Source organism: Zerene cesonia, chromosome 13 (genome assembly GCF_012273895.1).
Source record: "Zerene cesonia ecotype Mississippi chromosome 13, Zerene_cesonia_1.1, whole genome shotgun sequence".
Classification (NCBI taxonomy): domain Eukaryota; kingdom Metazoa; phylum Arthropoda; class Insecta; order Lepidoptera; family Pieridae; genus Zerene; species Zerene cesonia.
Window position 1 is genome coordinate 1,543,336 of NC_052114.1, and position 16,439 is coordinate 1,559,774.

The following is a 16,439-nucleotide window of genomic DNA, read 5'->3' on the forward strand; positions in this document are numbered from 1 at the left end:
TTTGTAAAAACCCCTCAATAAGAGTATTACATCGCACTTGGCCAGGTTGTTTTGAGACTAGATGAATAGAAGAATCATTTAAAGCGAAAAACGGCATTGCTGCATAATTACTGTGCATAGTAATATTAGAAAGAAAGAAAGAAAGAAAGAAAGAAAGAAATTTATTGTCTATTAACACACAGCGGCGCACATACACAAAAACCTTAAGTAAAAAAAATATCTCTATAAATAATTTACAACTAATATCTACACTAAAAACTAACTATTACACTGAAATAAAACTAACAAAAAAAACGAAGGTAAAAATAGTATACTGTGCGGCTTGTTTATTACAGACAAAAGGGACTAACTCAATTAATGTCATGCAAGAGCTGAGCTTTTACACAACACTTTTATTTATTATAAATGCAAGTAACTCTGTCCTTCTTAATGACTAAATCATGGCCCCAATTTGGATAAAATTTGGTACAAAGTTAGTTTGCGAGGGAAATGCCACGCAAGCGGTATCTGTGCGGGCAGTATCCGGGGACTGTCTATCTGATCGTTTGACCATGAGTAAAATATCTTAAATGTCTACAATAGTATCTATAATATAAGCTTGCTATTTGTCCTCCACGCTATCGCCCGTGACACATATATAATAGCATAATGCATTCGGTCACGCTCATATCCTACGGAAATCAGTCCAGTAGTTTCTGATTAGCGCACTCAAACAAATAAACATGCTCTTCGGCTATATGTTATCTTATTAGTATGATGTATTTAAATTACGAGGAGCAGAATTTAGCTGACCCTTGAATTCAGGTGCTTGACTCTAGGTATAAGAGTCGGAATATTTAGAAATTATGTCACTCAAAGAAGGTTTATGGTAATTTGTATATTACTATATATTATATGATTTGTCTTTGGAAGTCTTTAAAGATCAAACCAAATCAAAGAGATATAACTAAAATATCAAAACTTTAAAACTACTAAACTCCAAACTCTAAAGCTTTATATTTTTACTCAAAATATGCATTTGAAGCCGATGAAAAAAAAGTTACACGTTTCCGAAATCACATTTATTCTTCAATAGACAAATATCGTAATATCGTAAAAAAGCACCCTGTATTAAGTAAAATGTGAACTTGAATTCAGGTGACACATAAAATGCCAATATTTTTGACCAAACCCACAAAACAATACGTGGTGCGGTGAAGTGCACACGTCTGTGCATTTTTTGATTAGAAAAAAAAAAACAGAAATATTGTGCCAGTGTTTTTTAAACAAAAAGGTTTAACACGTAAGTAAAGCAATAAAAGTACCTATATAAAAACAAAAAAGTATTTGATGTTGAGGGAATGCAAAATAATATACAACCTTTTTGATACATCGTTGCATTTGATAATTTAAAATTGCTCATATTGAAGAACCTAAGTTTTATAAGTCTCCAGTTCTATCGAAGATTATTACCAAGCCATTATTAGTAGTTAAACATTGATGAATATTAAACCACTCAATAACTGTCTGACTGCCACTCTATTTATATTAAAAAATACATCTTAGTATGTAGTAATCGCTAGTCTTAATAACATTACTTGAGCATCCCAAATATTCCCAAATATTTGGAAAATCTCACAGAAACGGGATCCGCGCGGAGAAAACCTCGGTACGATCTATCTTTTCCAAAGCCGAGGGGGAAAATTTAGTTATTAGTATATGGTCTATTGTACATATATATATATATATTAAATTTTATAATCGCGTCTCTTGCCCATATGTTTATATTTTTACAGCTTCTCCTTGAGCACCAGGTTGTCTGGAAGAGATCGCTGCCTCAGCGATAAGACCGCCTGTTGTGCTCGAGAATGTGTATAACATGTACTTTATTTCACTTTTCTTCTTATCATTTGGGGCACAATTAAGTGATTTTGTTTGTTTGTATAGTTGTTTTATATATAGCTTCGAGCCCGCGGCTATAAGTGTTAACTTATTACTGCCCCGAAAAACCCATACCCTTTTGCAATATCCATAAAAAAAGCAATCAAATACTTAAACGAGTACGCTCTCTAGTAAATTTAAGGTATCAAACAGATTTTACTCCTCGTCCTGTTTTAACGCGTGCGAAGCCGCGGGCAAAAGTTAGTTACTAGATAAAAAAGAAAAAAATAATTTTATAAACTGCAATCAACTTAAACTATTATAATTAAAGTAATCGTTAATGGTTAATTTAAATTTACATATTATCTTCGACATTATTACACTTTAAAATTTATAGATACATTGTTACGTAAACAAATAATAATGTTAACTTCTAAAACACGCCTCAATTATAGAATAATTTGTATGTGGTAGTCGAGCACGTTTTGGCACGTATTGGCACGTATTAGGCAGGGCGCAATTGGGAAGTACAACACCCCGACAGAAAGGCAGCCGGGGGGCGGTTTCCTTTTCCTCATCCGTCCCAGTACAAGGATTGACGGTGGAAGAAAGGATTCTTCCATGGACGATCCTTTCCTTATCCCTTACCCCCTAAAAACCGGCAGCGCATCCGCAGAGCGACTACTTCTGCGAATGTTCATGGGCGCAGGTGATCGGACCATCAGGCGAACCACCAGCTCAGTTGCCCGCAGTATAAAAAAATCAATTAAATTTTATTACTTACTAAAGTAATTATTTAATACTGGCAGAATCGCCAGGATTCGGGATAATAGGTACGATAATAGTGCGTACAGTGTATAAAATTTGAATTAAATGTGTCCTTTTAAAGTAGGTCAAAATCATGCCTTTAAACGTCGGCTACATACAAACATATACGTGAAGCTAATAAAAGCGTATTAAAACATATATAATAACATCATAATTATCTTGTAGTAAATAAGGATTTATATACATCTATATACAAATTTTATTTGTATTTGAATTAATCCTTAAGTCGATAATTTACTAGAGTTTTTCTAAATACATTGTAATTACATCCTAATAATTTTGAAATTAATATCATTACATAAAACCGTGTACAGAGGTTATTTATGCAGGTTTTATTTCCATTCGATAACGAGCAAAACAATTAAAATGTCCAGAACTTATTTCATGATTAATGATAAGTTTTTAGCATCGTGTATTAATTTATGGGAGTATAATTTTTAGATCGATAACAACAAATAATATTTTTAAAATATTATATATTCTATTTTTATCTGCTACTTCTAGAAGGTTAACAACGTCCCTGTGACGAGGTACCGCTCCAAAGTATTGACTCAGATCAATTAACAACAATTCCCTGTCAAACACAAAACATCTCACGCCAACTGCTTAAAAATCCAAGGAAGTATCTACACTTATATTATACAGAGGAAACTTTTGTATGTTTGTAACGTTTTCACGTAAAAACCACTGGACAGATTACAAAAATTCTTTCACCATTGGGAAACTGCAATTGGAATGAGTGACATCCTACTTCCTACTCCTACTTTATTATCCTTCCTACTAATATTATAAATGCTAAAATTTGTAAGGATGTGTGTATGTTTGTTACTCTTTCACGCAAAAACTACTGAACCGATTGCAATGAAATTTGGTACGTAGATAGATATGGATAGGGATAGATAGACGCGGGTGAAACCGCGGGGCGCAGCTAGTAGGCTATAAATGTGACACGCACGAATCCGGGGTGAACAGCTTGTCGGGTACATGTAGGAAAATGTTTTAGAGAGCGTCCGTTAAAAAGACAAAAACAAATTTATCCGTGATTCACTTTAAAAGAGTTATTTTCAGAATTATAATTATGTTTAAATTTAATTATTATGATTGAGCTAAAAATTTTAAAATAGCATAATATGTCACTCGATTTATATTTTTGGAAAGGAAGTTAGTTTGTTGATATTTTTAGTATTAGATATTGTGTATATTTAGTGTCAGTCAATATCGTATTGGGTAAATGTATTTGATGTGTAAATAAATAAATAAAATAAATTAATGTCTTTTCCTAAAAGCGACCGAATAATTTTGAATTAATTTGACAAATTATAATGAATATAATTTTATAAAATATATATGTAAATGCATATACATAAATTTCTATAAGCGAATACTAAGAAAGTAGACTCTCGAAGGAAAATCGAGTGAGGCATTTATACGAAATAAATTAAAGGAAAAAAATTATAAAAAAAAAATATTGTGCCGCGATTCGGTGAAAACGCAAATTAAAAATCATTGCTTATTTACAACTGGTTTATGAAAATCAATACACCGAAGATGATTACTTGAAACCGGTTAAGTATGTAAGTAATGAAAGTTAGCAAAAAGGTTTTATATATAAATTAAACTTTCCTTTTGATGAAATAAATAAATTCATAAATCATAACCATATAAATATGTGTTTTTTTATATTTTTTATACAAAGGAGGATGTATTCAATAATTAGCTGCAATATATATTACCATAACAATATAAACAATGGGAGGAAATTATAGACATCGAAGCTACCGACATAATATAAGCAAAAATGGCACTAAACATAGCTAAAACAACAAGACTTTCAATTGAAAATCTCACTCATTTCTTGTCATCCTTTCGAGAGCTACGGTAGTCACAAACAAATATAAATTTCATCACCATACTGACGTTGTTATAACAAAACATAATAATATTACCCACGTTACTTGCAATGGCGAAGAGATCACGCGGGAACACCCGAGTGACGGCGCTGGACGTAACTAGTGTATCCCCAACAATAAATATTCAACGTTTAGAAGTAATATCAATAGCAAAATCTAGATAAGCATTCTTGCATCTCCATTGTTTTGCGATAAGACGAAAATAATGCCAAACTATTGTTCGTAAAATTCGCATATAAATATTATTCTTCAAGAAAACATAACAATTAAAATTCACTTATATACTCAGTAACTCTTTTAAACAAAAAAGGTACCGTCGTACCAGGTTCCACTACAGATTCTAAAATCAAATGCCATCAATTTCCTATCAAACACTAAAAGAATTCCGCCAATCAATTGGAATAATATATAAGAGTGGTGGCTCAGTGACTTCTTCAAAATCGATAAGTTGGGGTTCGAGACCGGGCGAGCGTGCAGGAAATAAATTGATTTTTCAATTTATCTGCGCATGTGGATAACATCACTGCTTAAACGGTGAAGGAAAACATCGTGAGAAAACCGGCATGTCCAAGAATTAAAAGTTCGACGACATGTGACATCTGCCAACCCGCACTTGTCCAGCGTGGTGGATTATGGCCTGAACCCTCATAGGAGGCCTGTGTCCCAGCAGTGGGAACATATATGGGCTGATGATGATGAATTGGAATACCATGAAGTTACTAACAAAACCAAAAAAAAGCAAATCGAATTAAGAATCTTCTGCGTTTGGAACGCCGGTTGGAAATGTATTGATTCATCTAAACTTCATTAAGAGACCCTTGACTAATTGAATACTATTTTGCTTTGATACAAACTGTTTAATCTCATATTAATAATGTATTAAACACCTCGTTATGAAGATAATGTAGTATTCAATTTCATAAACAGTAATTCCATGTTTCTAACGATACTATTCAAAATTGATGAAAAGAGTTTTTTATAGAAACTAGGTGCCCTTCCTTACAACTGTTTCTGTTGTAATAAAATATCACACGCGTAAATAGGTAGTCGTCTAATGCTACTCTTCTAATGCGTATTATCCTACTATCCTACTAATATTATTACTAATCCTACTATCCTACAATACTACTAATATTATAAATGCAAAAGTTTGTGAGGATGGATGTTTGTGTTTCACTCAAAAGCTACTGAACTGATTGCAATGAAATTTGGTACGTAGATAGCTGGACATGTGAAATAACACACATGATGATCACGTGTCGTCGAACTTTTAATTTTTCGACATGTCGACCGATGTTTTTCCTTACTGTTTCGTGCCATGGTAATCCTACTAATATTATAAATACGAAAGTTTGTAAGGATGTGTGTGTGTTTGTTGCTCTTTCACGCAAAAACTACTGAACCGATTGTAATGAAATTTGGTACGTAGATAGCTGGATAACTGAAATAACATATATGCTACTTTTTATCCCGATATTCCTCCGGGATACGGACTAACACGAGTGAAACCGCAGGGCGCAGCTAGTTTTATATATTTATATATATGAAAACCGCGACGTTTTTATTTATTATATTTTTCTTCAATTAGTAGTTATTGTTACATGTCAAAAGAGAAATTAGGTTGATAAGCTTATCGCGCTCCTATTAATGGTAAAATTATGACCATTTCGCTAGCAGCCTTATTGACTTCGGGAGCTCAACGACCTCGGGTGTTTTATAATCTATACCACGTATAATATGATACTATACTAAGTAGTATCTGTACTAATATAAATAAAGTTTATTATTTGTCAGTATACATATATTTCTTTGTTTTATATGTAACATTAAGGTCTTTTTATATCGGATTTAGCGAAAGCTCTTGGTATATTTTAATTCTCAGAGAAACAACTATAATATAAATACGAAACAAAAACAAAATAAGAAATAACTTTGTTATTTCTCTCTAAATGGCATGTAAATAAATCAGAATAATATATCAAAAAATTTATATCTTTTCATTTTATTTTCAGATACAAAAATGAGTAACAGCGTTGGTTTACGGTTTCCTGAATGGGACATGGCTAAAAGCAAATGTGAGTATTGAAATTCAATATTCAAAACATAATATATTTATTATTTATATTTATATTTCATATTCATATAAAATGAAATCTAAGTAATTCAATTCAATTCAATTTTATTTTATGAATGGCAGTGCTGTGTTGCCACAATTTTGCCAATGTCACGTTGTGGATAGTTTTACATCTGAGATTTATAAGAGGCTCAAAAAATCTAAGTAATATTCACTAAAGAATATAAATGTATGACATATATATAATCAAATTGACTGAAGGCTGTATATACTTACTACGGTAATGTATTTAAAAACCAGAGCATGAAGTTTACATAAATTGTTTTTATATAGCAACATTTCTATAGATTCAAGCAGGAATAAATAAAACAACAAAACATTATCTATTCCGCTGTAATAAAAGGGAATGATTTGTATTATATTTCACACCAACTGATTTAAAAATCTCTCACCGAGGGCGAAGTCGGGGCCAGCAGCTAGTTTATAATTTAATTTAAAGGAAAACAAATCACAACTACCAGTTCTCATCACCATTCATCCTTTAGATAAAGAAATATCGACTTACAGAAATTCTATACATTTCTCACATATCATCATCATCATCAACAGCCCACATATGTTCTCAATGCTGGGACACAGGCCTCCTATGAGGATTCAGGCCATAATCTACCACGCTGGCCAAGTGCGGGTTGGCAGATGTCACATGTCGTCGAACTTTTTGATTCTTGGACATGCCGGTTTCCTCACGATGTTCTCCTTCACCGTTTTAAGCAGTGGTGATGTTATCCCCATGCGCAGATAAATTGAAAAATCAATTTATTTCCTGCACGCTCGCCCGGTCTCGAACCCCGACTTATCGATTTTGAAGTCCGAGGTTCTCACCACTGAGCCACCACTGCTTACTGCTACTCTCACATATAACAACAATTAAATAAATCTATTCTAATATTATAAAGCTTAAGAGTTTGTTTGAACGCACTAATCTCAGGAACTAATGGTCCGATTTGAAAAGTTATTTTAGTGTTAGACAGCCCATTTATTGAGGAACGCTTATAGGCTATATATGTACCACAGGTGAAGCCGGGGCGGACCGTTAGTTATTTATAAGTATGAGCCCAGGTTATCGTAGAGCATTATGTAGGGTTCCTATAAAATATTGATTTAAGATGAATAGTAAAGGACAGAACAAAGCATGTACAAGGATAATTATTGTAGCGTAATTCAGTAGTAAGTGAGAAATTACTCCGGCTGGTCTACGTGTATGTATTAAATACGTTTGTAGTATATTCTCATTTCTATTTTTACTTAATTACATTTTATTGATTCTATCTCATAATAATTATTTTTAACAGAAATCAGAACCGCCTTCAAATTTTCAGAACTAGCAAATTTTAATAGGACATTCGGAGACATCCTTTTTAGAATTTGTTTGAAAAACATATTGTAAATGTAATAGCGAAATTATGAGCTTCGTTAAAAATTCAGAAATAATTTATGAATAAAAGTACTTATATCAAGTCCTGTGTAAAAATATGTATTAGATGAGAAAATATATATTATACTTTCATCATCATACAGCCCAGCTCATACATGTTCCCACTACTAGGACACAGGCCATAAGGGTTTTTTTCATAATTCATTTCCATAAGGGTTCAGACCGTAATCCACCACGCTGGCCAAGTACGGGCAGATATTACGTATACGTTGAACTTTCTGATAGCATATGCCGGTTTCCTCACCATGTTTTTCTTCTCTGTATCAAGCAGTGGTGCAAATATATTAAAAAACGAATTTACTTGTATGCTTGCTTCCTCGTATATAGAAACTACGATTTTTTAAATTTGAGTCCGAGTTCCTCACCACTGAGCCACCCCTGCTAGCTAATAGACTGTAATTTTGCTTTTTTTTATTCTAACGCACCTGAATATGTTTGCATCACCGATAAACAGATTAAGTGCATATTGATACATAAAACAACTTATTCATAAACAACCAACGCATCGTATTTCATACCTTTTTAACAACATTGACTTTACCAGGAAAAATTATCTTCTGTACATGACAATTTTAACACCTCGGTGTTTTAAACATTGTGTTTACATTGTGAATATAACGAGTACATAGTTGATTCAACATACGTTCATTGTATATTATTTGTGTAGGTTAATTAAAATCAAGAAGGTTCCATGTGCTTTATGCGAATTTAGTATGACGTCATACGATAGATGCTTATGCTATCTTTGGCAGTTTATTTTGTATGTATAATCTCTAAATCTACTCGAGGGTATCCCTGGATGAAATTAAAAATACAACTCATTTCACTTAGGAATAATAAAACTTTCTCGTAACAAATTGCAACGTAAGTCCCGCAGTTTCTAAGATTATTTGATACAAACAATCAAACAAGGTAGTATGTACAAAATTTGGATGAAAATTTTAATTCCGTTCAAAATAGCATAGACGAATATTTTCCTTGCAAGCGGATCAGGGATAAGCACATAATATTAGCAAATTGGTGGTCATATTGTGTACTTATCCCTGATCTCTTGTTTATATGTATATAGAAAATCCTTGAGGGAGGCCTTTGCTCAGCAGTGGACGCTCTTGAAAATAAAAAAAGTAAATAAGTGTATGCAACGAAAACAATATTTTTTAAGCAAAGATTTCATTCATGAGTGACCATCAAAATATGTATCGCATCAATTTTTAAAAAATATCTCTTATTTCTTTTGTATTAATTATACAACCTCCTTTCTGAATTATTGACATTTGTCAGATTCGAACAATCCGAATAAATATTTTTGTGTATTTATAGTCAGCTGACGATACGTGCTTATTTGAATGAATGTTTATAATTGGGACTTGTGTTATTACATTAATTCATCAAGTATGTATGCATCTGCGGATTATAAATTTCTATGTTATATTCTGAAAATGCCATTTCACATCGATTGCAAATGTTAATTGCTAAATGTTCATCATACTCTCAGCTATTTATATTAACTCAGAAATAGACTAAAGCACCATTTTCATGCTCAGCGCTAGACGAACAAATTTATAGCAAAGATAAGAAAAAAATGTAGGTTTTCCTTCCTTCTATTATAGTCTTAATAAAGTGCCAGATTCACAACATATGGAACAAAGTTTTGCTGTCAATTTTTATCGAAACTCTAAGTTATTTGAAACGACGAAGACAGTCCTATCAAAAGCAAATATGCTATTTCCCTCTAGAATTGAGAGATGCGTACTTATAAAGCTAAAGTGAACCCAGCCACGCTTTTTATTAATAAAAAAAACAATTACTGCAGTTCATATTAGTTGTTATAAGATGACTTCACTTCTGAGTTCGAAAAGCAGTTTCTACAAAGAAGATTTCACAAGAAACTATAGCTCTCACATTTAATATCTAATATTTATAAATAACATAGTCTACAAAATGTTTTAATTTCCGTTTCGCTTGAATCAAATTGCTGTTGAGACGATTCAGAAGAAATCGTAGGACTTCAACTAGAATTAAATGAATGTTAGAGTTGGATCTTAGTGTGATTATTTTTGTTTGCAGACGATGAAGTGGACTCCCTACCACTCATGGCCACTCCAGGTCCAATGCTCATGATATTAGCGGCGTATCTTCTCTTCGTGTTGAAGATTGGACCCTCGCTTATGACCAAACGGGAGCCATATAAGCTGACAATCACACTTCTTCTGTATAATGTATTTCAAGTTGTGTTATCAGCGTATATGGTGCAAAAGGTGAGTGTAGTATTTACTTCTTGTTCCGAATATCATGTCTAATTTATTCATTACTAGCTGCGCCCCGCGGTTTCACCCGCGTAAGTCCCTATCCCGTAGGAATATCGGGATAAAAAGTTGCCTATATGTTAACAAACACACACACACACACATCCTTACAAACTTTCGCATTTATAATATTAGTAGGATGAACATGAGGGGTTAAGTTTAAAGTTATATGATTTAAATTAAGATGTAGAAGTTGGTGAAGTAGACAGGTTAAAATCTTTATGTTTAAAGTTTTACGCTGTCTTCTGGCGTCACTGAGTATTGAAGTCAATTAATAATGATCATATTGAAATTTTTGCTGATTTTAAATCCACATTTTATGTACCTACCGCTGTGTATATTATTATAATTATTTTTATTTTCAGTATGTATCGATGCTACTTGATAAAGGCTTTGCACCGACTACGTGTTACATGCACGACAAGAAAGAAAGGGAACAGGTACCAATTTTTTTTAATATTCGGTTATTGATCTATACTAAGCTTTTTGCTCGCGGCTTCGCCCGCGTAGGCAAAGGAAAACTCGCATAGTTACCGATCCGATTTCCAGAATATAATAGGTCGTATGTTGGTATTTAGGCCTCAAACTATCTTTGTAATAAGTTTCAACTAATTCGATTCAGTGGTTCATAGGCGTGAAGAAAAGAGAGACAGACAGATAGAAGGACAAGAGTTACTTTAGCATTTCTGATAGTAGAGTCATTAACGATAATTCCATGTATTTTGCTCCTTTATATTTCAATATATTTTGTTCCTTTATATTTCGAAACTAACAGTTCGCGAACTAAAATTAGTCTTCTGAATTCTTTTAAATATAGTATTTTAATATTATTACCATTGCTTACTGAGCGAAAACAGTAAGCAATGGTGGCTCAGTGGCTAAGGCTTCAAAATTCATTCGAAAACAATCAGACGAGCGTACAAATAGATTTTTATTTGATCCGCCCATTGTCCACATTACCACAACTCAAAACGATTAAGGGAAACATCATGTCTTGCTCTTCCCTACTCCTATCCTCTACTTTAACTTCTCTCAGTGCAACCGGTTGTCTGGAAGAAATCGCTATTTAGCGATAAGACCGCCATTTGTAATAATGTCACCTAGAATAAGTCTCAATTTGTAATTTTACCAGAGCAATAAAGTATAATAAATAAATAAATAAATAAATAAATAAATGCATGTTCTCAAAAAGTAAAATTCGACAACATATGACACCTTTCAACCCACACTCGTCAGATTATGGCTTGAACCCTCGCAAGAGACAGTTTTCACAGCAGATATGTGCTGATTATGATATATTTAAGATAATCAGATCAACTTCCAATAACAATAAATATATAATAGCATTATTGAACTTACTTGCTAATGTCTCTTTCAGATACTGTTTGATATCTGGATATACTTCGCGGCCAAAGTAACCGAATTGCTGGACACTGTATTCTTCGTTCTAAGGAAGAAGGATAGCCAAGTAACATTCTTACATCTCTACCACCACTCCATAATGATGTTCGGTACCTGGATGTACCTGAAATATTGGCCGTCCTACACTCTGTACTTTATTGGATTTCTAAATGCTCTGGTGCATGTATTTATGTACACCTACTATGGCTTGGCGGCTTTGGGACCGAAAGTCGCTAAATACATTTTCTGGAAGAAGTATATGACGCGTTTACAGTTGGTATGTTTTTGGAAGATTTTTTAAGACCGTTTGATATATACAAGCCAATTAACTGTGATTCCACGATACGGTTTCATCACGTTGTGTTCTGTGAGTCTAATAACCTTATTAAATGCGACTTATAAACCTAAGTCCTAACTTTACGGAAAATAAAAACAAGAAAAATATTATAAGCCCTCATACAAACCAGTTTAGATTTTTTAGTGTATGTATTCTAGACAGTTTGTTAATTTTTATTAGCGACGACATAACAATGGAATAAAGAGTATTAATGGACATAATGCATATTTTCAGATACAATTCGTCTGCATAATAATTCATTACATCATAGCCGTGAATCGAACTGAATGCCCTCCAGCGAAGGGAGTCGCCATGTTCGTCGCCTGCAATACGTCATTCTTCATGTTTTTATTCCTTAATTTCTATAGACAGAACTATAAGACTAGCATCATCAAATTGGATGGTACCAAAGGCTGTATAGGATTAATAGCAATTAAGAAGGATGAGAAAAGAGTAGAAGATAAAAGTCAATAGTTGCGTGAAGATAATTTATAATTATTGGATTTAGTTCTAATAGTATATTTGGAAAAGAGTGAATGGTATTTTCTTGAGTATTATACATTTAGAAATAAAAAACTTTTGAACGGAATTTAAACGCGATTTATTCATTATATTATTAACCCGACGTTTGGAACACTTTACAGCGAGCGTGGTCACATGAATAAATCGCGTTTAAAATCAGTTAAAAAAGTTTTTAATTTCTAAAGAGTGGATGATAAGTGGATGATAAGGATGATTGAGGACTTCTAAAGAATGCACCACTTTTCGGCAATATTTATTGAAATTATTCGTTCTGTTTTAACTGTATTGTAAAGTTTAATTACACACAGTAACAAAGGATATTGGTAAGACATTTTTCCATATAAATTAGAATATTGATAAATACAAATGGAATGAATGAATACCAGAATTTATATTAATTATATAAAATAAACATTGATATATATATATAGAAAATTTATAACAAAGTAATCTATGGACTTCTATCGTTAATGTTGAATATTAATTTGTCGTAAAATATATTTACAAATTCAAATGACGATAAACATTTTGACATAATATATTAATGGCGTTATGTAGATAGAAATGCCATAAATTAGTTAGATACGTATGTATTATGATACGCTCTTATTTCGGTAATTTAATTTTTTTGGTAAATTAAACTCTGAAACGAGTTATTTGTCTTTTATATTATTATTTCTTATCGAACTCAATAGTATATACTATCCTAGGCAATGTAGATAAATTCATGATATACCTATACTTTGATGACAACAATATTATGAAATAATTGAGAATTATGTAATCACACTAATATTATGAATGTGAAAGTTTTGTTTGGATGTTTGTCCGCCAATTACGCTGAAACTACTGAACGGATTATGATGTTATTTGGTATACAGACAGGGTATGAGCTGACTTGAGTGATAGGATTTTTATCCCGATTAAATCCTCCCTTGAGATAAAACAGGAATTTTTATGTCCGAGTGGAGCCGGGACGAGCGTCTAGTATTCCATAAATATATGGAGTCTGTAAACTCTTCGTATTATTTATTTATAAGTAAATGTATTTTACACTGTTTTTGCTCAAATCATGAAATAAATGTACCGGCACGAGAATTGTCAAGTGTGATGAAATGTTTAGTGATATTAAATTAATATATAATGTATATGTGAGTTTTATTTTACCTGATGTCTATTAATAATTAAAATTAATTAAAAGTTTCATACGTAAAGTTTAGAAAAGGAGTCGAATGGTTTAACCAGTGAAAAAGTTTTTTTATTGTTTCAATTATATAGTACCAGCTGCGCCCCGCGGTTTCACCCGCGTAAGTTCGTATCCCGTAGGAATATTGGGATAAACAGTTGCCTATTTGTTATTCCAGTTGTCCAGCTATCTACGTAGTAAATTTCATTGCAATCGGTTTAGTAGTTTTTGCGTGAAAGAGCAACAAACACACACACATCCTTACAAACATTCGCATTTATAATATTAGTAGGATAATTTAGTGTTGTAAAATTTTATACTGGAAAGGTACTATGTTATATTTTTAAAGGAAACAAAGAAAAGTATTTGCAAAGCAAAGACTATGGTTCTTTTTTCTTGACGACGCCATTTGCAAATGGCATAATCATGTAATTTGTCTGCCATATACATATATATGATGAAAAGCAGTGGTGGCTCAGTGGTGAAAACCTCGGACTTGAAAATCGATAAGTCGGGGTTCGAGACCGGGCGAGCGTGCAGGAAATAAATTGATTTTTTCAATCTGCACATGTGGATAACATCACCACTGCTTAAAACGGTGAAGGAAAACATCGTGAGGAAGCCGGCATGTCCAAGAATCAAAAGTTCGACGACATGTGACATCTGCCAACCCGCACTTGGCCAGCGTGGTGGATTATGGCCTAAACCCTCATAGGAGGCTTATGTCCCAGCAGTGGGAATATATATGGGCTGATGATGATGATGATGATACATATATATCGCGAGCGAAGCCGAAGTGAATCGCAAGTAGCATATAAATATTTCTACAAAACCTATTATTACCGTGTATCACACTTTTCTTTATTAATTAACTATCCTCCCATTATAAGATAAGTAAACAATTATATATTTTGTAATCTTATAAGAAAATTCCGCAAAAGCATTAAAACGTCTCTATAAATTTCCTTGGTACCTTATAAATAAAAATAAAGTAGTAAATAAAATAACAGGTACGTAAATAGCAATTCTAATATTATAAACGCAAAGTTTATAAGTTTGGATGCATGGATGGATGTGTGGATGTTTGTTATTCCTTCACCTGAAAACAGCTGATCGTATCTGTATGAAATTTGGTAAAGAGATAGATTATAGTTTGGTTTAGCACAGAGGCGACGTTTTACCCGCGGCTAATGTAGTTTTATGTAATTCAGAGGACTGTTATAAATGCTTTGTAGTGTCTATAATTGATCAGTACAAAATAAGGACTAATGTAAAATCCGCATTGTAATATTAAATGTGTTTATTGTTGGAGTGCTTCTAAAACAATAAATCTATACACTGGACACTGAAAAACAGCGCTGTCAATGTTCTTAACATTGCAGCATAGGCTGAGTTGTCTCCATTTTGTCAGGGTCGTTATGACACACTCATATCTGATGCTGTTCTTCTTCGTTTGTGTAATTTTATATATATGTTGGGTAATTGTATCTATTCCCTGCTTTTTATCTATATAATTTCTATCATTGGTGTGTTGTGCTGTCCCTGATTAATAAATGTTTCTTTCTTTCTTTCCTTCTATATATAACATATGAAATTCTCGTATCATAATGTAAGTTACCATACTCGTCCGAAACGGTTGCACCGATTCACATGAAATTTTGTGTGCTTCTAGATCTAGAAATCGACCAACAACTGTTTTCATACCCGTAAATGACAAGAGAAAAGCAGAGCAGCGTTTGCGCGGTCAGCTAGTATTAAATTAATAAATAAAGTACCTGCAACGTTTTTTTAATTATAATTGGTTTTCAGTTGAAGCATTGACCTATGGCTAGGTGTATGCCCACACATCACAATTCAATGAGACAATGCAATCGTAGTGTCAAGGTGCATCATGCATGTGACCCCTTGTGAAATAGAAGCTATTGTTAAATTGTTTTTATCCCAAATAAATAGGAACATTCACCCTTGAAAATATTTCTGTTCTGACGACATATCCTACTAATATTATAAATGCGCTAGTTTGTAAGGATGTGTGTGTGTTTGTTGCTCTTTCATGCAAAGATTACTGAACCGATTGCAATGAAATTTGGTACGTAGACAGCTGGACAACTGGCATAACATACAGGAAACATTTTATCCCGATATTCTTACGGAATACGGACTTACGCGGGTGAAACCGCGGGGCGCAGCTAGTATATATTAAAAAAGTTAACAATCTGGAAATTATTAGAATTAGACTAAAATTAAAATTAAAATGGGATCCCATCAAAATTCTGTCTAGTCTATTTGAAGGCGATGATTGTTCTTTGAAAGTACTTATTGTAACCAAATAAAAGTACCTATTTAATTAAATAAATATAGAAAAAATTTCGTTGTTATAGATTACCCTTAAATTGGTCGTCGATAAAATTTCCCACCATTGGTTCCTATCTCAGTCTCCCTATACTAATATTATGAAGAGGAGATATTTGTTTTATGTTTTCACACCCAAACTGTTGGACCGATTTCAAAAATTCTTTC

General features: G+C 32.9%; 1 protein-coding gene across 2 annotated transcripts; it reads left to right on the forward strand.

Annotated features, from left to right (window-relative positions):
• The first annotated feature begins 1,175 nt into the window (after nt 1–1,175).
• Nucleotides 1,176–12,790, forward strand: LOC119831183 (elongation of very long chain fatty acids protein-like). 2 transcript variants are annotated; one of them, XM_038354468.1, is made up of 6 exons: nt 1,176–1,282; nt 6,611–6,673; nt 10,235–10,425; nt 10,839–10,913; nt 11,852–12,151; nt 12,446–12,789. In XM_038354468.1, exons 2-6 carry the CDS (start codon nt 6,619–6,621, stop codon nt 12,683–12,685), a joined length of 861 nt encoding a protein of 286 aa, XP_038210396.1. In that variant the 5' UTR covers nt 1,176–1,282; nt 6,611–6,618; the 3' UTR covers nt 12,686–12,789. The 2 variants fall into 2 exon arrangements, with proteins under 2 accessions (XP_038210396.1, XP_038210397.1); XM_038354469.1 differs by lacking the exon at nt 10,839–10,913 and having other exon boundaries at nt 12,446–12,790.
• The last annotated feature ends 3,649 nt before the right edge of the window (nt 12,791–16,439 follow it).

What these genes read in the sequence shown, in the direction of transcription:
- LOC119831183 (XM_038354468.1), top strand. Translation starts at nt 6,619, where the DNA reads ATGAGTAACAGCGTTGGTTTACGGTTTCCTGAATGGGACATGGCTAAA. An exon ending in GGACATGGCTAAAAGCAAAT is followed by an intron (nt 6,674 to 10,234) that starts GTGAGTATTGAA and finishes TTTTGTTTGCAG; the next exon opens with ACGATGAAGTGGACTCCCTA. An exon ending in CAGCGTATATGGTGCAAAAG is followed by an intron (nt 10,426 to 10,838) that starts GTGAGTGTAGTA and finishes TTTTATTTTCAG; the next exon opens with TATGTATCGATGCTACTTGA.